Genomic DNA, 21,842 nt, shown 5'->3' on the forward strand with positions numbered 1-21,842 from the left:
ATCTCCAAGCTTCTTCTCTATGCCTGTTGTAGACCTATACCCAGTGTATTCTCATCAGCTTTTATATGTTCACTTCAGTCTCGCCATTACAGCTCAAAAAATGAGCCAAGACAGATGAGAAAACCAAGATATTATGATGCCCCCAAATTTGCAGTGTATCAAGTTGCTGAAAGGTGAGGGAGAGTGGAGAAAGCTACAGAAAGAGAGAGAGAGACAGAGACAGAGAGATAGAGACAGAGAGACAGAGAGAGAGGAGACAGAGAGAGAACAAGATGAATTCTAACCTAGATCTTTCAGGGACTGAATGAGTTGAAGGAAAAGTAGCAAGTCCACAATAAAACTCTTACTGGTTTAAAATGTCCCTAGTTTCTAGGGATCAAAAGAAATTAGTATTCAATGATTAACAGAGATTTATTTGCTATTTTGACTTTGTTTCAGTATTTGGGGATTGAACCTACAGCCTTGAACTTGCTAAGCAAGAACTCTACCACTTGAGTCACACTTTTTGTTTTCATTTTACTTTTAAGATAGGTTCTCATTAACTTTTCCAAGACTAGCTTCAAACTCTATATCCTCCTGTGTTTGCCTCTCAAGTAATTGGGATTATAGGTGGCTACCATTATGCCCAAATGCTTCTTTAGCACCTTTAGGGCAAAATGGAAAACTAGGAGTAGAAAGATATAAGCTAGCTCTGGTGGCTCACACTTGTAATCCCAGCTACTCAGGAGGCTAAGATCTGAAGGATCATGCTTCAAAGCCAGCCCGGGCAAGCTAGCTTAGTAAGCCTGGACCTTAGTTCAATCCACAGTATGGGCAAAAGATGGGGGAAGGGGCAAAGAAAGAGGAGAAAAGAGCAAAAGAGGATGGAAGAGAGGGGAAGAGAGAATAGGGGAGGAAAAGCAAGGAGAGGAGAGGAGACTGAAGTCTGGAAGACTGATATTTTACAATCATTTAAATTCATTGCAACCACTATTCATAAACATTCTGATTGTGAGAACTCTTTACAGGATTGGATATTGTCTGCATATATATGTATATATATATACATATATATATATACATATATTTAACTATACTCTGTATAACTATACATATATTCCAATATTGGTATACCTACTAATCAGCATATATAATATAATCAATTTAATAATAGTATAAACACTTCTTGTTGAATAAATTAGGTATAAAAAAAAGCAAATGGAAAAAAATTTCCCAACCTAAACTGAGTTATGGTATGAGCAATTAGCAAAGACATTTATCCAAATAACTGACTGTAGGAGCTCTAAAAATTCTTAGCTGGAATATTTTAAAATTTCTCCTCTCATTCAAAAGCAACTAACAATGATCACCAGTGTTGTTAATGCCAAGTAAAAATAAAGATATGAACAAGTCTGGGAGACAATAAGAACTTGTTTATTTTATTGCCAATGTAATGTACATGAATCTACAAAACAAGTAAATCACAACCCCTCAGAACCTACTGCAAATATAAAAACATGGTGCTGAGAAACACACAGTTGTAATTAAAATTAAAGGTCCTAGAGAAGTCTGCCTTGTACTTTAAAAAAAAAAAAAACACAAACAAAGGATGAAAAGGATGAAATCCTCCACAATTAACCTATATTCTCGAAAGCAAAGATCTCATTATCAAAACATTTATTTATCTTTGTGCCACAAAATAATGGGTTGAGTGTTTACAGCAAAGCCCTAAATGACAGGTAAATATATAGTTTCTTAACAGAAAAGTTCCTCCTAAAGCCAACTAAAATTCTGGGTATATTTTTAGGCATAGAAATCTCAGCTAAAGGTTATTACTCCATATCAGGCCCCTCTCTCATGTTGCTCAGATGGGGGTGGAATACTCCCATAAGTTGAATATAATAGAATGCCTTCTGCATTATTTTTTGGTTTGGAATTTAGGTGGGATAATTAAGACATTCTTGCTTAGTTCAACCAGTCTCTCGAACATAATCCCCATAATTGTTCTAGGGATTTTTATTATTTGTATTTTTTTTAGCTTACTGGCAAATACAACCCAGCAAAATCTCTTTCTAGTAGTACATTGCACAAAAGAGATTCAGCTCTATGTTAAATGAACAGAGCCCAAATATCCATAAAGCATAATAATAAAGATGAGAATTATTAGCACTTATTTATCACTGGAAAAGTAATAGGTATTATATAATGTAGCCTAGAGCTAGACCTTTCTGCATCTAGAACTTCCTCTTGCTCTTTTTTTCTTTCTTCCTTTCTCTCCTATTTCCTTTCTTTCTCTCTTTTTCTTCCTCCTCCCCTTCTTTCTTCTTTTCTTTCTTTACTTCTTTTTTGGTGCTACTAGAGTCTGATTGAGTACCATGTATTAGGCAAGCACTCTACCACTGTTTTGCACTAGTTATTTTGAGATTAAAGGTCAGGTCTTGCAATCTGCCTGAGCACATATCTGGGACACGGTCCACCTATTTTAAGGTTCCTATTGTTATTGAGATAACGGGCTTTTGCGTCTAGCTTCTCATGGCTTTATCTGCCATGACACCCCTGGCACCTCCATCCCAAACTCAAACTTCCATGTAGCTTGGGATGACAGGAATGTATCCAACTATTGATTGAGAAGAGGCCATGTAAATTTTTCTGCCTGGGCTGGCTTCAAAACCATGATCCTCTCATTCTCAGTCTTCCAAATCATTAGGATTACAGACATGAGCCACCAATGTCCAGCCACATATTGTACTTTAAGCAGCTTTTCATTCATGACTGTGTGGCTATCTGGGAATGTCTTTCCACATTTTTCATTAAGGGACTTACCACACTGTTGTGGTTGCTAGGCCCCTACAGGGCTTTGGAGCATCTACCTCTGCATACTATGTGTCAGATGTGCCCCCACTTACTGTTATAACCAAAACTAAACCCACACATTTCCAAATGCCTCCTAAGAAGCAAGACACTGCCTGGGTATCCATGCTAGTGAGTCAAGTTAGGGAATGGATAAAATATTGAATACTATTTGAAATTGCCAGAGGGTATATTATTGGGGGGGGGGGGGTTGGTGTGCCAGTGCTGGGGCTTAAACTCAAGACCTGGGCAGTTTCTTAGCTTTTTCACTCAAGGTTGGCACTCTACTACTTGAGATACAGCTCCATTTCTGTTATTTTTGTTGTTGGTTAGTTGGAGGTAAGTGTCTCACAGACTTTTCTGTCTGGGCTGGCTTGGAACTTCAGTCCTCAGATCTCAGCCTTCTGAGTAGCTAGGATTACAGGTGTAAACCACTGGTGCCCAGATAATTATTAATTTTTGGTTCTCTTTATAAGTCCACTAATAAGGCTTCAGCATTATAATTAAGATTCAAATTCAGAAAACGTAACCACACACATGCCCCCACCATACCTTGGTCACCAGATTCTCCAGTACTTGGCAACTGCCACCAATTGCCAGGATCAGGATAGCTTTCTGAGCCCAAAAAAAAGTAATTTTGCACTGTCCTATCTTAGATCATCACCTTGAGCAACAGAAGCTCAGAGACAGTGCTCAGGCTCTGAGTTCAATCCTCAGGACTGAAAAAAAGAAGCTGGAAGTGTAGAAGTAAAGCTCTGGCTCAAGTGGTGGAGCATTAGCCTTGAACACAAAAAGCAAAGGGACAGCACTCAGGCCCAGAGTTCAAGCTCCAGGATACATACACTCTCTCTCTCTCTCTCTCTCTCTCTCTCTCTCTCTCTCTCTCTCTCTCTCAAACACACACACACACACACAATGGCTAAGATCATAAACTTTATGATGTGTTTAACTACAATTAAAAATTGGAAAAAAGAGAATTTGTGATATAGAGGATTTCTCTCACAGTAGCTCTGTGTATGTGTGTGTGCGTGTGTGTGTGTTGAATTGTCCAAATACCACAAACTTGAAAGACAGATAACTTTTTAATTTTCCACAATTGAACATGAGAATGGCTTTTTCCCTTCCTTTTACCACATTTTTGTTGTGTCTTTTCTTTGTTTAATTTTGCAAGAGCTGACTTCATAAAGTTTGAGCTAAGCGACTTAACAGGAGTAGAAATATATCTCACATGGTGTTTCAGAAATGGAAAGCATGGCTCTGCGTATGTGGTCTTCTATGACATTTACAAAGCCACTTGCTTTTAGGACAGCAGGTGTTTAACATTTAGAGATGTAAGTTTTCCTCTATTGACCTTCAAGTTTTGCGTAAGTCACAACATGAGCAAAAAGCTTCCAGGGAAATGAGCTTCAGAAAAATCACGACCTATTTCCTAAAAGACCTAGCAACAAATCATTCAGAATGGAATTCAGGCAGGAGTTCTATTGGACCACATTCATGGCTAAAAAGATAGGGGTAAAATCTCAATAACTAATAATAGCCACATGTTATTTGATATAGAGGGAAAGTCGAAGAAGGAAGAAAAAATAGGAGCTAATTCAGCAAATGTGGTGTTCACTTCTGCATAATGGAAAGTTTAAAAAGGAAAGGTATTGAGAGAGACTGAAATTTTTAAAAGAGAAAAGAAAAGAAAAAAATCTTTTAAGGAGGTACTCAAAAATATAGGCTCAGCTCTACCCTCAGGGGTTCTGCTCCTCCCCCTGACCTAGCCCTGGGAAGGATTGCTTTTCCTCTAGCTCTGCTTCTTCATCAATTGATTCTACCCTCAAGTCCCAGTTTGTGGCTCCTCTTTTACTTTCCAGAAGATGAAGATTCCCTACCAGGTGACTCTAAGTCTAAAATAGATGTAATGTTATTTTTACTTGATTTTTCACCCGTCATCCAAACACTGCAAGCACATTTTAGAAAAATAAGTCTAGAGCTCTATTACTCTTGCAATCTTCTTTATAGGAATTTAGTTAGCTATGAGAAGTGGGAAATGCACTAAATGATTCTAAAGGTGCCCCAGGATTCTACCAGGGTAGAATGGTAAAACAAGAGCATTGTGGATTAATCTGCCTCACACCAGAAACCCAACGCCTACATTTGTCTTGTCTCTTAAATCCATTTAGGTTTCAAATGTATTGTCTGTCCAGTGTTCTAAACCTCTGCACCCTCCATCTTCTTTCTTCATCCTACCTCCCACCTCCCAACTTCTCTTCCCCGCCTGTGCAGAGGCCTCTTTTCCATGGTAGCAGAATAACTCTCTCCTCTAATGTTGATTTTTTCCAGTTCCTGGAACCTGTCAATATGAATGGAATTAAGACTGGTAATCAGATGACCGAAAGAGAGGAAGATTATCCCAGATGATCTAGATAGTTCCAGTGTAATTACAGGGTCCTCAAAAGTGGAAAGAAGGCAAAAGAGGAATCAGAGTCAGAGAGAGAGGTAACTTCAGAGGAAGTCAGAGAGACATGAGTTGAGGAGTCCACTCACATTTGTCAGCTTTGAAGAAGCTTCTAGAAGCTAGAGGAAAGGACAGCTTACAGGAGGAACTTCTAGAAGGAATATAGCCTTGCTTGCACCTGGATTTTAGCCTTCTACGAGTTGGTTCAGTTCTCTGATCTCCAAAAATGAAAGAAGTTTAGACCACGGAATTTGTAGTGTAAGTTACACAAACAATAGAACTAACACTATCACAGTCTCCTTAGGACACCTAACAGCTTTTCCCAAGAACATAAAAATATATCAGGACACAGACTTTCCTAGATATTCTATTGAAGGTAATGGGGCATTTAATCAGTTAATAGAAGGTTAGTTGGACAGTGACAGTAATAATGGGGCTATAAGCAAGACAGACACTATTTCTCTCTCACATAAAAGGTGGCCAGTCTACAGCTGCCATGGAGATTGCAAACAGTCACTTAGGAGACAAATCCTTCATGCTCAGCCTAGAATGTCTATGATGGCCAGCAGCAGGAGGAATGGAAGGGAGGGCATGTCTGTTTTTAATTGGCCAATATTTAGTCAAGCAACTATATCTAGCTGCAAGGGAAGCTGCAGCATTTGGTTTCTTTCTTTTCCTTCCTTCCTTCCTTCCTTCCTTCCTTCTTTCTTTCTTTCTTTCTTTCTTTCTTTCTTAGTCTCTCTCTCTCTCTCTGTCTCTCTCTCTTTCTTTCTTAAGCAGAGTTTACTCAGGTAAGATTCAGGGTGCTTGTTTGTGATCTCTGCCTGAAAGAAAAGATAATGTCATTATTAATTTTAAGAACGGGGAGTTGAGGGATGTTGGGGAAGCAAACTGTAAAATCCCTGCTCTAGGTTACTATGTGATCTGGGTTAGATTCAAGGCCAGTCTCCCACACATCTCTTATCCTACATGAGGTCTCTATAATAATTTTGTGATCCACATTGTACAATGGTGAATACATTCTAATTTGGCAGAAATATTAGCTTTACAGAACAGTATACAGGAGCTTACAGATCATGGATACTACCAACTTAGAATGAAGGGGAATAGTTAGGCTATCCTCACTGGATACATCCATACTCTATCTTGGCCCCATGAGGTTTTACTAAGCTGTATAATTTTCCTAGGGAAATGAGTGATTAGGTCTCTCACCATGCCAATGAAATCATGTTTTATTTCTTGTTGTTTTTACCTGTATTTTGTCCTTCTTTGATCTTCATGTATATGAAATTACAGTTTGAAGATCTTTCTGCCTTCAAAAACCCCTTTATTCTTCCTTCTCACTCTGTTGTCTCCATACCCTTTGAAAAAAAGTTAAAAGAACAGCTAATTTTCTTCCGAGTTATGCTACAAATGCTTTTGGGTGGCTTATTTTGCAGTTTTCATTATAAAGTAACAATCTTGGTGGATGGATTGTACAGAGAATTATGTGTAATTTCTTCTTTTGTCTTGAAGAATTATATATCAAGAAATAAGCATGAAATGAGATGATTTATAGACTTGCTCTTTGGGTAATTAAAACAAAAAAGTATTTCTTCATTTTAGTGGGTAGTTAAAACTTACATATTCTTTATTTTGGATTATTATTTCTTCTCCAGGTTTTCTTTTTCTTCTTCCCTTTTTTTTCTTTTAGACTCCTGCTCCATCCCTAGATAAAATGATTTCCCAAAGCCAGCTAAAGTCATGACTTTCCAGACAATGTCTTTAGAATATGATGTCACTAGTGTTGGCCAAGGCAGTATTTAATGCTTCTCATTTCTTGGTTCATACACTCTAGTTAATTTGAAGCTCTCAGACATTGCCTCAGTATGAGTGTTTGTGACTTGCAGGGCCATAGTTAACACAAATGTCCCTGAAATTGTACATGACACCTTAACATAGAGTAAGACCTACTCCAAATTGGAGGGAGAACACATCACTGAAAATAAAATAGGATAGTTTCAAGATGCATATGAAGAATAAAATGAGACAATGGGTCAAAAAGAGGTTTAGAAGAGAAATAAAAATTGAGACAACATTTGAAAGTAGGGGAAGTCTGGCAATTAGAACAAAGAAACCCTCGTGATCTACCTAGGTACAGAATTCCACTTGCCATATTTCTTTTTTTTTTTTCAGGTAAGGGGTAGGTTTATTTAGTAGACCTGCTGGGACCAGGCAAGGTTGGCACTCCATGAGGCTGGCAAAAAAGATGTATGCTGTATTTCCTTGTTGAGAAAAAAGGGTCTTTTATACTTGTTTAGGAAAAATACAAGTAATTAATGTACTTGTCAATTTATACAAAGCAGTCCCTCCACCTTGACATGACAGATGAGTTCCTAAAGCAATGCAAACAAAGAATTGTGAATTGAATCACATTTCAAATAGAATGAAGAGAAATTACAATAATGCTGGGTTAAGCAATACTGAAAAAACAACCTTTTCATCCAAAGCCTCAGATACATTTTAGTATTGATCCCTTGGTTTACCTTTCCCTTCTCATCCTGTGAGTATGACTAACACAGTATCTGACAATAATAGCACCCAATAAACTCCAGCAAGTACAACTGTAATAATGCACACTGTCACGGCTACCATTTTAAACTTATCTTATAAATTAAGGTAATTTGTGTCTTGTTTCTTTAATGTAGCAGAGCATATTATTCTACCTAATTTGGGGAACATTTGTGCACATTCTATCTCTCTCCCTTCCTCCATTTATTTCTACCTTCCTCGGCCTCCCCCAACCCCAAAGAAGATGGTGGGAAAATAATCGGAAAAGCAAATTTAATCTTCTAGTCTACCTGCTAAACAGATATAGTATTGACTGAGATGTATGGGTTGATTAAAAAAAAAAAAACTGTTTTAAAATCCTCCAGTCACAAAGAACTAACTTGTACATTTGGCAGCTCATGAATTCCCTGACAGTATTCTATTTGTTTTCTTTTCTAGAGTGTCTGAAAAACCCCCTCGAGCACTCCAATGGCCAGCAACAACACCGCCAGCATAGCACAAGCCAGGAAGCTGGTAGAACAGCTTAAGATGGAAGCCAACATTGATAGGATAAAGGTGAGTATACCCTAACACTCATAGCTCATCTGGTTGAATTGTAAGGAGCATAATCTGTGGTCATCTGTCATCTGATTATTCTTCCACAGAGAAGAACAAGGCCAGAAATGATAGCAGAGAAACTTCATGGTTAGGCAGATGTTCAATTTTCTTCTGTGTCTTTGCCATCCCTGCATTTCTCTAGCACAAAATGATAGTATGAATTAATTCTGGGTCACCATGTTGAAATAAGAACAAAATAACATTTTAAAAAAGCAAAACACAGTATTGTGGCTGAATTCTAGTCAAGGCCATAGCAGAACACATAAGATACATCCATCTACAAGCTCACCTCCCTGACACCACAAAGATTCTATTCCATTTGGATACTTTCTCTCTCCTCATTTGAGTTCTAAGGTTAAGTGCCTTTCTTTTTTTGTTTGTTTGTTTTTCATTATTGCAAGTTAGTGATTTCTTTTCTTTATACCTTATTAGTTTTTTTCTTCAAGTCCTCTAAGACATCAAACCAAATCGTTTCATCCAAATTAAGTCTGCTTTTCTTTTCTTTTCCTTTCACATCCCAGATCTAACCCGTCAGCTTTGCCATAAATTAAGGCAAATTTATATTGAAGAATGACTGTTAAGTCCACATTTTTGTTAGTAGATTGTGAGGGTGGAATTGGCCCTACAATGTCATTTATGAATAGATGGCTGTCTTCACAAATTTACTTCACCAGAAGCATTCCATGAACTCAGAAACATATTTCATTTTACTTAGAACAATAATCTAGAGCATCTTCTGCCAAATGACTTTTTTAAACCAGAGTATTTTTCCTACTTGCTCCATACTTTGTGTTCAGCCACCTAGTCAATCCAGTCATCCTTTGGAGTCTGCAGGAGACAATAAACTATGGCTCATGAGCCAAATTCAACCACTGCCTATTTTTATAAACTATATTTTGGACATAGTTCCACTCACTCACTCATTTACATATTGTCTATAGCTACATTCACAGTACAACAGCAGAGTAAATTGTAATGGAGATTGCACAGCCAACAAAAACCAAAAGAATATTTACTTCTCTGACCCTTACAGAAAAAGGTTGCCAACCCTGAGTGCATGGCAATAATTCCTAGACTATCTGTGTGGTCACTGCACCCAAGGGATCTAGAAAAGGACCAATTCCCAAACCATACCCGAACCAATCAAATCAGAATATCTTGGGCTATAATATCTTCTTAATCTTCAGTTAATTTTGGTATATAGTCTGGATTGAGAACTGCTGTCCTAAGGCAAGAAGTTTAGTCCTCCTATCTGTCATCAGGTATGTCCTAGAGAATGACGGAAGGGCTTATCTTCTTCCAGAAGTACATCAAGCAGATGTACAGGTACATTTTCCATTGTTTGTAAACTTGGGGAGTACTTGAACTCAGGACCTAGGTATTGTCCCTGAATGTTTGTGCTCAAGGCTAATGCTCTACCACTGGAGCCACAGCTCCACTTTGAGCTTCTGAGTGGTTCATTGAAGACAAAAGTCTCATGGACTTTTCCTGCTTAAGCTGGTTTCAAACCATGAGCTTCAGCTCTCAAACTCCTGAGTAGCTAATATTATAGGCGTGAGCCACTGGCATCCAGCTTCTTTTGTAAAATTTTACTGCTAGTAATAGGCTATAAGATAATTCACTCATGTTCTTCTTTGAATGGCTTTCATTCTTTATTATTTGTGAATAAGATAAAGAAAGGGCCCTTACCACAGTCCTTGTTCCTTTGTCAGCTTTTGTTTCTCCACTTTTCTTGTCTCTTCCTTTTTTTCTTTCTTGCTGAAAAAGTACAAGGTGACAGGTAGACCAACTAACTGCTGAGGGAAAGGAAGTTGTCCAAGGATCTGAAAAACACATTTAATTCATTCATGGGTGAAGAAGCATTCCAGCTATGGACCTTCTGGAAAATACCATTCTGCCTCTCAGAGTGACCCTACTGAGATAAATGTGCATAAAAAGCTCCTATTTGGCATTTTTCTCTGACTTAGCATCTCCAGGCACTGTTCCTGAAGGAGGATATGATGTGTGGATGACTGGCAAAAACTGACAGCAGGAGGAGGACCACTCACATAGACCTTTCAAAAATAGCTCAGGCCTTCATCATCCCTCACTCAGATTACTAACTGGAAGGGCTGCCTAACTGATCCGTGTAGTCCTACCTCAACCCATCTCCATCTCTGCTATCAATTACCTGTCACATTGCCACCAAAGAAAACTTTCCAGAGAAAAATGTTATTGCCTTCCTTTTCCCAGTGGTTAAAAAAAATGTACTATGATTCCCCAGCACTTGTATAATAAAATCCATTCTTTAGATTCCCCTGGATCCTGCCACCTCTCCAGCTTCATTCCCTTTCTCTTGCCCACATCTCACCCTGAACTGCTTTTACTTCGCTTGATGGCAATTTCAAATACCTCCAACTTTCTATTTCTTTGGATTCTCTACCTTTCTGTTTTACTCACCCTAAACTCCTTTGACTCCTTCAAGGTTTAGATCAAGTATTAGGTCCTTTGCAAAATGTCCCCGAATTTTCCTTGTAAAGTTCAATATTTCCTCTTTGCTCCATTATTCAGTCATTCATTCATTTACCTAATATATATTTTACTAGATTTTTTCTAAATTGCTGGACTTGTTAGGTTCTAGAGATATTGACATTAAAAGACATCATTGCCGTTAGAGATTGGTAATCTAGGCCAGGCACCAGTGGTTGTAATCCTAGCTTCTCAGAAGGTGTAAGACCTGAGGATCAAGGTTGGAAGCCAGCCTGGGCAGGAATGTCCAGGAGACTCTTATCTCCAATCAGCCACCAAAAATCACAAGTGGCTCAAGTGGTAGAGTGCTTGCCTTGAGCAAAAAAAAAAGCTAAGGGATAGTACCCAGGCACTGAGTTCAAGCCCCAGGACCAGCACACACACATACACACGAAGATTGGTAGTCTAGTAAAGGGTTACAGAAATCTGAACAAGGCTTATTGCAATACAAATAACACATCCAGGAAGCATAATTACCAAATGGCAGCAGGAAGAAGCAACACCACATCCTAATTACCCTTCGAAGACACAAATAAATCATTACTGAATGACAGGCCGAGCCATTAGTCTAATAACCTGAGCGTGCGTGTTTGTCTTCCTGGACACTCTTCACATTCACATCTCCACATCCTCCTTGACGTCATTAGCCTGCACATCATTGGAAATACAGCAGCCTGTATTTCAGTATTTGTCCTGTACCTCAGAGCGTCTGTGAACACCTCAAGCATTCTGTGGTGAAGTGACAGATTATTTTTAGTACTGCTGTTGGGTAAAACTGGGATGGTGGCGTCCCAGTTGCCAGCTAGCTGGTAGAAGGCTTGGCTGTCTTTCTTGAGGAGTCCCTGCAAGGCCTCCAAGCAGTCCAGCTTCTCTACCCATTTCCTAGGCCATGGCCTTGTCAGCAGGTGGGGGTGTCTCTCTGGAGATGGCAGATTTGTGATTTCCCAGTGAAAGTGGAGAGCTCTTCACAGAGGCGACAGAGTAAGCTGTTTAATAAGAAGAGCTTGGGTATAGCTGGCATTGGAAATTGCTGAGGGTCCCTGAGGCAGGGGGTGGCCTTTTCCCTCAGGTGGCCTCCAGAATCATGCAGGCTGTTGTGCTAGATCTGAAAAACCGTTTTGTTTTGCAGCTCCTTTGTTTTCTATCCCTCTGCATCACAGATCCTGAGAGATTGGGGCTAATGAAGCCATTATCTGATCATAAACCTCAGGCATATCTAAATGATACTCCAAGACTTTTTAGATTTGAAAATGCAGGAAAGAAAAAGGGAAATGGAAGTGTGAAAGGGGGCGAAGAGAGTGGCAGAGAGATTTGTGAACTGTGATTTATGAAACAGCAAATGATAAAGCACACAACTACCGACGAGGCTGTGAGATGAAAGATAGCTTGTACCGCGACACTAGAGGAGGGAATTGTTCAAAAGGACAGAACGACTCCACTGATGTATGCATATATATAAGAGAGAGAATATATATATACATATAGAGGGAGAGAGAGAACACTTGAAGTATCTAACAACAGAAGCTTAAAGAAGCTAGCTTAAGTAGAAAGAAGACATTGATTATAAAAGATAAAGGCTGTCTGAGAATTCAGGAGCCAGAATTTGGCTAGGGGGGCCATGGAAGGAGAACTGGAAGCCCACTCAGAACCAGGGTAAAGGAGTTCTGTCATATGCCTCTGTTTCTCTGTTTATCTGTCACTGCCTTTTCCTGAGAAGAATTTTTTTTTCAGGTCCATATGACAAACACAAGACAATCCCCAGGGTACCACTCACAATTCCAGACACATGGAAATCCAGCCCATTCCTTTCTGTCTCAATTCTGTGGCTGTAGAATGGCATCCCTGTCCAGCAACAGTGAGACAACTCCAGCTTCACTCACCTTACCTCAGAATTGAAACACATTAGCCAAGAGCTGGTGGGTCACACCTGTAATCCTAGCTACTCAAGAGACTGAAATCTGAGGATCACCACTCAAAGCCAGCAAGCAGGAAAGTCCAAGAGACTCTAATCTCAATTAACTACCAAGAAAGCCAGAAGTGGAGCTGCACCTCAAGTAGTAGAGCATTAGCTTTGATCCAAAAAGCTCAGTGACAGCTTCTAGTCCCCAGGACCAGCACAAAAGAAAGAAAAATAATGTAGCTGTAAGAGCTAAAGAGTGTCAAGGCTGGGCTGGGAAGGTGGCTCAGTGGTAGAGCGCTTGCCTTGCATGCATGAGGCCCTGGGTTCCATTCCTCGGCACCACATAAGCAGAAAAAAAAAAAAAAAAAAAACTGGAAGTGGCGCTGTGGCTCAAGTGGTAGAGCACTAGCCTTGAGGTGGAGAGCTGAGGGACAGCGCCCAGGCCCAGAGTTCAGGCCCACGATTGGAACAAAAAAAAAAAGGAGTGTCAAGGCCTAGAGCCTCATTGAAGTGACTGCTTCTTAACAATTGTGTTTTCTGGGGCCCTAGGTCCTCATGCCTGTAATCCTAGCTACTCAGGAGGTTCAGATCTGAGGTTTGCAGTTCAAAGCCTGAGCCCAGGCAGACAAATCCAAGAGACTTATCTCCAATTAACCAGCAAAAATCCAGAAGTAGAGGGATGGCCCAAGGGTAAACATCAATCTCTAGCAAAAAAGCCAGAAGAGATTAATCAGAAGGCTCTGAATTCAAGCCCTAGAATTAGCACACATGCATATACACGCGCGCGCGCGCACACACACACACACACACACACACACAGAAAATTAAGAAAAAACAGTGTTTTATATATTAACCTCATAAAAATTTCAAATTTCTTTATTCTTCCAATAGATCATTTCAGCTGGTTCTTCTTACTGTTCTAGTAATGTGCTATGCAAAGTCCCACTTCTGGGTCCCCTAATGGGAATACATTTGTTTTTCTTTTTTGCCTGCCCACATCTTATTCCTTTCTTAGGGGTCAGCTCAAATATCCTCTTGTTCATGAATCTCTTTCTTATTCTGACCAAATGTACTAATTATTTTCATCTTCATCTAAGAAACGGCATTGCAGCTGTTGTTGGGGTAAACTGCATAGTCCTTGTAGTCAAAGGCCATATACTGGGATGGCACACTCAACTCCATGGAGGAGGAAGCCCTTGCACCTGGGATACTTTCAGCCTTCAACCTATACAGCTCTTCATCTGACTGTTCATTTATATTCTTTTAGAAGTTGGCAGTAGGAAGTCATCTCTTTTCCTGGGTTCTGTGAACTGCTGTAGCAACCTAGGCACTGGAGGCTCAAGCCTAGCTACTCCTAACAAAATAGTAGCTAATCCAAGCTACTCAGGAGGCTGAGATCTGAGGATCATGGTTCAAAGCCAAACCCAGGACAAGAAAGGCTGTGAGAGTTTTATCTACAATTAACTACCAGAAAACTGGAAATGGAGCTGTGGCTCAAAGTAATAGAGTGCTAGCCTTGAGCAACAAAGGTCAGGGATAGCATTCAGGCCCTGAGTTCAAGCCCCACAACTGACACAAAAAAAAGAAATATATATATATATATATATATATATATATATATACTTTATATAGATAATGTGTACACTATATATAGTATATATAATTGGTATGGAAATGTTACATATACATATACATATACATATATGTATATATACATATATAAACCAGTTATATGTAACTGGTATGGAATGAAGGCAGTTGTATGAAACTGAGCTTTTTCTTTTCTGTTTTTGTTGGGGCTTGAACTCTGGACCTGGGCACTGTCCTTGGCTCCTTTTGCTCAAGGATAGGCTCTACCCCTTCAGCCACAGCGCCACTTCCAGTTTTTTCTATGATTAATTGGAGATAAGAGTCTCACAGACTTTCCTTCCCTAGGCTGGCTTGGAACTGCAGTCCTCAGATCTCATCCTCCTGAGTTGCTAGGATTACAGGTGTGAGCCATCAGCACCTGGCAAGATTGAGCTTTTAACCAGTGGGATCTGGCGTTGTCTCCAGGAAGACAATGTAGGAAGATAGGATAGGGGGCCCAGGGAATGCCAGAGGATAACCTGGCATGGAAAAACCCACAGATCTGATATCCAAAGAGGTGCAATGAGAGCAGTTTTGAGTATAGAGCAGGAGAAAGCAGTGTGCCTTCCCTGATATATATTCCCCATTTCCATCCTCCATCAGGGTAATCATAATTCTTGTAAGCAAAAAATTAAAATTATGTCAACCCTGGATGACTCTATTAATACAGGCAGCTCTACCAAAGGGCTAAGTTTATGACTGATGCCCTTAATGTATGGGTTCTTCCCATGTGCATAGACAGAGACAACCTACCAGTGTTTATCTCTTTGCATGATGGTTTGTACACATTTTGTGACATCAATTTTAAGATGTGCCTCAATTTCAAGGTGTAATGAAGTGTAGTGAAGATGGGGCTCTATCCTTACATTCCACTTAAGGTGAGGGAAGTCTTGTTTCAGTCCTTTCTGACAACTGCTTCTTCTCAGAGGTCTTGAAATATCTATCTAGAGTAGATTCCTTTTTCTTTACAGACACTAGTGCTAGCTTTTACTAGGGATGCCTGGAACACTCTCCTTCCTCTCTGCTTCTAGTTGGATGAGACTGCTGAGTGAATGGGTTTCAACTATTGTTGATCTGAGACACAGCTAATCAACGTTGCTGTCAAAAGTGAAATGTTTAGCTAGCCACTGCTGACTCACACCTATAATCTTAGCTGCTCAGGAGGCTGAGACTTGGAGAACCATAGTTCAAAGAGAGCCCAGGCAGAAAAGTTCGTGAGACTCCATCTCCAATTAACCAGAAAATTGTCAGACTAGAGACATATATCAAGTGGTAGAACACTCACTATAGAAGCAAGAAAGCCAAGTGAGAGTTCAGGCTCTGAGGTCTAGACCCAATACCAACACACACATGCATACACGTATGCACATACACACATGCACAAATTTGTACATATACACATACTCATGAATTCCTTCCTTTGTGCACCAGGTTCTCTCTTCCTAACCAACCAAGGAAACTGTTCAAGCAGTTACTGCCCTCCTATACCCACTCCTTCCCATTCTGCTTCATTTAGTTTTTGCTTCTTTACATCATCGTTTCTGCCAACATACAATTTATTTCTCCCATTCTAAAACTTACATTTTCCTTGACTATCCATGTCCTCTTCTAGCAACTATATCATTTATTTTTTACCCTTTGCTGTATAACTTTGAAAATACTGTGTGTATTTATTGCATCTAGTTTGTCTTTTCTCTTTCCTTTATAGAGATTTTTTTTCTAACCTTGGGGCTTGAACTCAGAGCCTGGATGCTGTCCCTGAGCCTCTTTGTGCTCAAGGCTAGTACTCTACCACTTGAGCCACAGCTTATGTGGTGCTGAGGAATCAAACCCAGGGCCTCATGCATGCAAGGCAAGCACTCTACCACTGAGCTGCCTTCCCAGTCCTGGCTTTTTTTTAACCAGAGATAAGAGTCTCAGACTTTTCTGCGCCAGCTGGTTTTAAACTGCAATCCTCAGATCCTAGGCTCCCACTGGCACCAGCTTATAAAAAGATTTTTATTCTGGAAACTAATTTCAGAAAAGTTGAAAGCACTGTGCAAAGAATTTTGTTACCTATGATTTCTGTGTGTGTGTGTGTGTGTGTGTGTGTGTGTGTGTGTGTGTGTGTGTGTGTTGGACTAAGGGTCTTCCACTATGGTTTGGCTTTTTCCACTCAAGACTGGCACCTTATCACTTGAGTCACAGCTCTACTTCCAGCTAGAGTTAATTAGAGTTAATTGGAGTTAATAAGAGTTAATTAGAGATCAGAGTCTAATGACTTTTCTGTCCTGACTGCTTTGAATTATAATCCTCAGATCTCAGCCTCCTGAGTAGGTAGGATTACATGTGTAAGATACCAGTGCCTACCTTTTTTTCTCTAAATTTTGAGGTTCAGTTGTCCAAAAATATTCCATTACTTCCAAATACTTTCATGTACATTTTTTTATGTTTTTATTGTGAAAATACTGTAGAGGTGTTACAGTTATATGAGCAAGGTAATGAGTACATTTCTTATCAAGCATTGTTGCCTCCTCCTTTGTTTTTCCCCTGCCATCCCTTCCCCCCACCTCTCCCCCCACCTCTCTCCCCTTCCCTCCCCCGCCCCCCCCCCACCTAAATTGTAAAGTTCGTTTTTTCATCATAGTGTCTTTTACATTTCTTTTTACAATAGGTCAACCTGTATCCCTATTTAAACATTTCATGTATATTTTCAACAACCAAGAATATTCTTCTACATTATTATGATGCAATTATCAATCAGGAACTTAAACTAATACATTACTAATTTCAAATGCTAAGACTCTGCTTAAGTGCTACAAATCACCACAATAAGTTCCTGGTTAGCCAAAAGACCCAGTTCATGACTACTGTGTTACACTTATATTTCCTGTGTGACAATTCCCTCAGCTTCCTTGATTTTCATGACCTTGACACTTTTGAAAATTATAGGCCATTTATTTTAGACTTCCATTTAGTTTGGGTTTGACTTGTATGTCTCGATGACTAAATTCTAGTAACCAAACTTTGATGTGTACTTTGGGAAGATAACCATTTGCAATTAATTTTTCCAAATGTGAGCTATGAAAAACTCTAAACAAGTTATTAAATTTTGCTCCATTTAGTGTTTCAATGTCATTAAAGAGGATTTAGAAAATTCATTCTGCATGATTGTATGTGAGCATTGCAAATGACTAGGAATAGATGGTGCTGAATCTCCTCTCAATCGGTGAGTTTTCAGTATTACTGGGGTTTGTTGTGTTCTACAATACTGTCAGTATTACTGTTTTACAGTCTCTGCTGCTTAACAGCTATACTCCTGATTGGTATAATAATGACTATTGTTCAACTAAGGAAAAGGCATGAGGAAACAAATGGTTACAATTCAGCCCAAAGGTCTGACCTTTGCTTTCATTTGAGGAGCTAAGACAAGAACAGGCTGTTTGCTTTCCTTTGGTAACAGTAATGTTTAGTAAAGATGCATGAAGAATTTTAGTTTAGACCTTTGGAACTCACCACACATTGGGGTAGTTTGTATATGGATGACAGTGGCTTACTGGAAAAATATCAGGGTCCAAGTTCCATTTCTGCCTTACGTTTTGCTATATGACACTAAACAACTCAAGTAATCTACTGAGCCTCAATTTTTTCATCTATAAAAAGCTGATAATAATTCTTACTCCAGGATTATGGTGAAGATCAAAAGAAAAAAATTCAACTCAATGTCTAGGACAAAATAGGAGCACAATATAAATATTTTATGAGCACTGCAATATCCATTAAAGAACAAGACTGATGTTTTGTATGAATATAGTATACTATGTGAAGTAGTATCTCCTAAAATTCATGCCCACCTGGACTTTTATAATATGACCTTATTTGGAAAAAGGGTGTTTCTAGATGTGACCAAGGTTACACTGGATTAATGTGGACCCTAGTAAATTGACAGGTGAAATAGGGAAATTGGCCACAGAGAAAAGAAGACCATGTGAAGACAGAGGCAGAGAAAAGAGAGATACATTATTAAGCCAAGAAACTGGAAGACTGCCAGCCTCCACTAGAACAGGGGAGAAGCACAGAACCCATTCCTTCTCCAAGTCTCTGGTGGGGACCAACATTGATTTCATGCATGCTAGGCAAGCCCTCTACCACTAAGCCACATTCCCAGGCTCCCCCACCTTGATTTCAAACTACAAATGTCTACCACTGTGCAGTATTGTTTAAAGCCATCCAGTTTGTAGCAACCTTTCAGAACAAAAGAATAATCATACCAATATTTATACTTTTTCAAATCAGTCAAGGAAGACTAGTTTTGTGTATGTGTGTGTGTGTGTGTGTGTGTTTTTGTTTTTGTGGTAGTAAAGAAAGCACCTCCTCCAATTCTTTGGGGCTTACAATAATAAAAATGTACTTCTCACTCCTGCCACATATCAAAAGAGAAAAATATAACTTAATGTCTGGAACGAAGTAGGTTTATTATTATAGGCCTATGATGAGATCTTGCACAATCAGCTGCCAGTGTCCCCATGTCAGAGTGACCAGGACCCATGACATATAGAATGGCTTCTATCAGGAGCTTCTGTCTGGTTTGTGCCAAAAGGAAGAGAAAAGCCAAAAATTCAAGGGTTTACGGGACAAGAAGATGAAACCAAGCTTCATGTCCAACCACTTAACGGTAAATTTGAAAGTCCTTTGAGCATCAGCATTGTTATCCTTAAGCCCTGGAATGAGGAACAGGTGAGTGTGTGACCACCGTTCCGTGTGTGAAAGCCTCTGAGTCCATGGAGGGCATTCATAGTAGTTACTTCAGTTGGACCCAGTAGCAGAGGGGAAAGTGCATAGCAGCTGATGCACTGACTCCTCTACTCAATTCTGCTCATGTACATGGGTAGAGCATGTCATGGGTAGCATGGCCTTGGCTGATGACGTGGTGTGGCATGTGTTCCTCACAGGTAGGGAGGGATAGGAAATATATTGAGGGATAATATAAATCCACTCCACTCTTTTTCTTTCTTTCTTTCTTTCTTTCTTTTGGTCAGTTGTGGGGCTTGAACTCTGGGCCTGGGCACTGTCCCTCAGCTCTTCAGCTCAAGTCTAATGCTCTACCACTTGAGCCACAGCACCACTTCCAGTTTTCTGGTGGTTTATTGGCAATGAGTCTCACTGACTTTTCTGTGGCTTTGAACCACAATCCTCAGATCTCAGTCTCCAGAGTAGGTAGGATTACAGGTGTGAGCCACTGGATCCCAGCTATCTACTCCACTCTTACAGAGGATTGTGCTTGTAGCAGTGGCTCTGAGAACCTTCCATAGTCATATGGTGGTGTTAAGCTCATGTGAAAAGGCTTGGAGTGATCTTCAGAGCAAGTATACTGGGCAAAGAATTGGCTCGTGGCTTTATGTGTTTCATTCCAAATGGCATCCTTCTGGTGGATCATCCATCACATCTCAGATATGAGTTGATTTTTCACAATGAAATTCACCCTCTCAAGTAGTGAAACATTGTCACTGATGAGTCAGACTGCTGGATACTCCTAACAAGGAGGGGAAGAAATGTTCTGGGAAGTTGTCAGTATCACTAAACTCAGTGACAATCTCCCAGTAACACATCCCTGAAAGGTGCACTGTGTGATTGGAATCATATAGACCATACATTTTGGTACTACATAAAGTTTTGTTTGTGTGTATCTGAGTGTACACATACACACATATCTGCACCTTCATATCTGTTTTGATTAAAGAGAGAATCCAGCCTGGCTTTGAACATCCCTAACAAGATTCCTGAAGCAAGAGAGATAGATGGCTGAGTACCTGATGATAACATGGCTGGTTCATGTAGAAATCTTGCTAGAAGCCAAGCCCTAAATGATTTGCATGGATTATCTCACTTATTTAATCCTTGTAACCCAGTGAGTTGCTAGGCACAGAACTCAAGAGATACATACAAGATGAGGGTTAGGGCCCGGAACCAGTGGCTCATGAAATCCTCATGCTATAATCCTAGCTATTCAGAAGGATCACTGTTCCAAAGCTAGACCAGACCAGAAAAGTCCATGAGATTCTTATCTCCAATTAACCACCAAAAAGTTGGAAGAGATGCTATGACTCCTATGGTAACATGCTAGCCTTGAGCACCAAAGCTCAAGGACAGCGCCTGACTACTGATCCATTTCCATGGTCTCTGTCTTCCCCTCCAGGTTTCCAAAGCAGCTGCAGACTTGATGGCCTACTGTGAGGCGCATGCCAAGGAAGACCCCCTGCTGACCCCCGTCCCAGCCTCCGAAAACCCATTTCGAGAGAAGAAGTTCTTCTGTGCCATCCTTTAAGTTTCCAGGCGGAGGCTGAAGAGCCTCGGGGTTCCCGGGACATTGGCGTAATGTTTCTATCAAAGTGGGCACCTTTCTCGTCCACGGCATTTAAAGAGAGAGAGAAGAACCATCCTGGAAACTCCAGGCTGTGCATGTTTAAAGAACTGGTCCCCTTAGGCAAATGAAAGCCGATCCACTTCCCGACTTAAAAGATCTGATTCTGCAGACCTGCCTGGAGGAGGGGGATGTATAAAAAATAAAATTGGTGTCACTTCTTTTCTGCTATCACCCTCCCCACCTTACTTTTTCTGCTTCATATTTAAAAATAAAAATAAACATTGAAAAAGACAGCTGTACTGAGCTAAGATATGTATGACCTTCTCAAAATGATTCTTGTCTTTAGAATACCTTCTGATAAGCTGAATTGTCCAGTGTAGCCATGGTTCAGCGTAATGACATCAGTGTTTAGTCTTTGTGTTTTTCTTTGTCCTTTCCTCTACCCCTCACCCTTCTTCTATCCCTACCCATTAAAGTAGTACAAAGAGAAGGCTAGACTAGTCTGTAAGATGGAACTCCAAGTTTAAATGAACACTCAAAATGTTTAGGAAGATGTTTCTTGTGGTGTATTATCTTGATAAGAACAACAACAAAATTGCCAGTTGTCTGTGTTCTCTCATCACTATTCCTAATATTTGTACATGGTAGCTTTGACTCTGCAAGTAAAAGTAAATCATGTGTTGTGACTGGTGCTTTCCTATCTTTGTGACCGTTTCTTGAGTAATACTGCATGACAATGTCCCTATGTTACATCCATTCAGAAGATTTGTTGTTTTAACTAGAAAGCTAGGAAGAAAATATACTGGGGGGAGGGGAATCCTTCAGTATTTTGAAAACTGAGATCACTTGAGAGCCTTAGCCATGCCTAAAATACCTCTCAGTTCCCAGTGGTATAAGTACTTCTTTAATAAATTTCCCAGAATTTGTTTTATCCAGTGTCCATGGCAGCACAAGTCCCCCCATAGAAAGGACAGAACATAGCCATGAATTTGAGAAATGTTTTTGCTATATACAAGCATGTCTCTCTTTCCCTGAATCATGGA

General features: G+C 39.9%; 1 protein-coding gene across 1 annotated transcript in view; it reads left to right on the plus strand.

Moving 5' to 3' along the window:
* The window catches only part of Gng2 (G protein subunit gamma 2), a 112,862-nt gene extending 91,377 nt beyond the window's left edge, over positions 1-21,485 (plus strand). The window contains exons 3-4 of the mRNA XM_042677895.1: positions 8,261-8,377; positions 20,632-21,485. Coding sequence (XP_042533829.1) covers positions 8,291-8,377; positions 20,632-20,760 — 216 coding nt within the window. The 5' untranslated portion in view covers positions 8,261-8,290 and the 3' untranslated portion in view covers positions 20,761-21,485. The remainder of the gene's footprint in view (positions 1-8,260; positions 8,378-20,631) is intronic.
* Positions 21,486-21,842: the final 357 nt, after the last annotated feature.

This window comes from Dipodomys spectabilis, unplaced genomic scaffold, assembly GCF_019054845.1.
Source record: "Dipodomys spectabilis isolate Male_0828 unplaced genomic scaffold, ASM1905484v1 ptg000042l, whole genome shotgun sequence".
NCBI lineage: Eukaryota > Metazoa > Chordata > Mammalia > Rodentia > Heteromyidae > Dipodomys > Dipodomys spectabilis.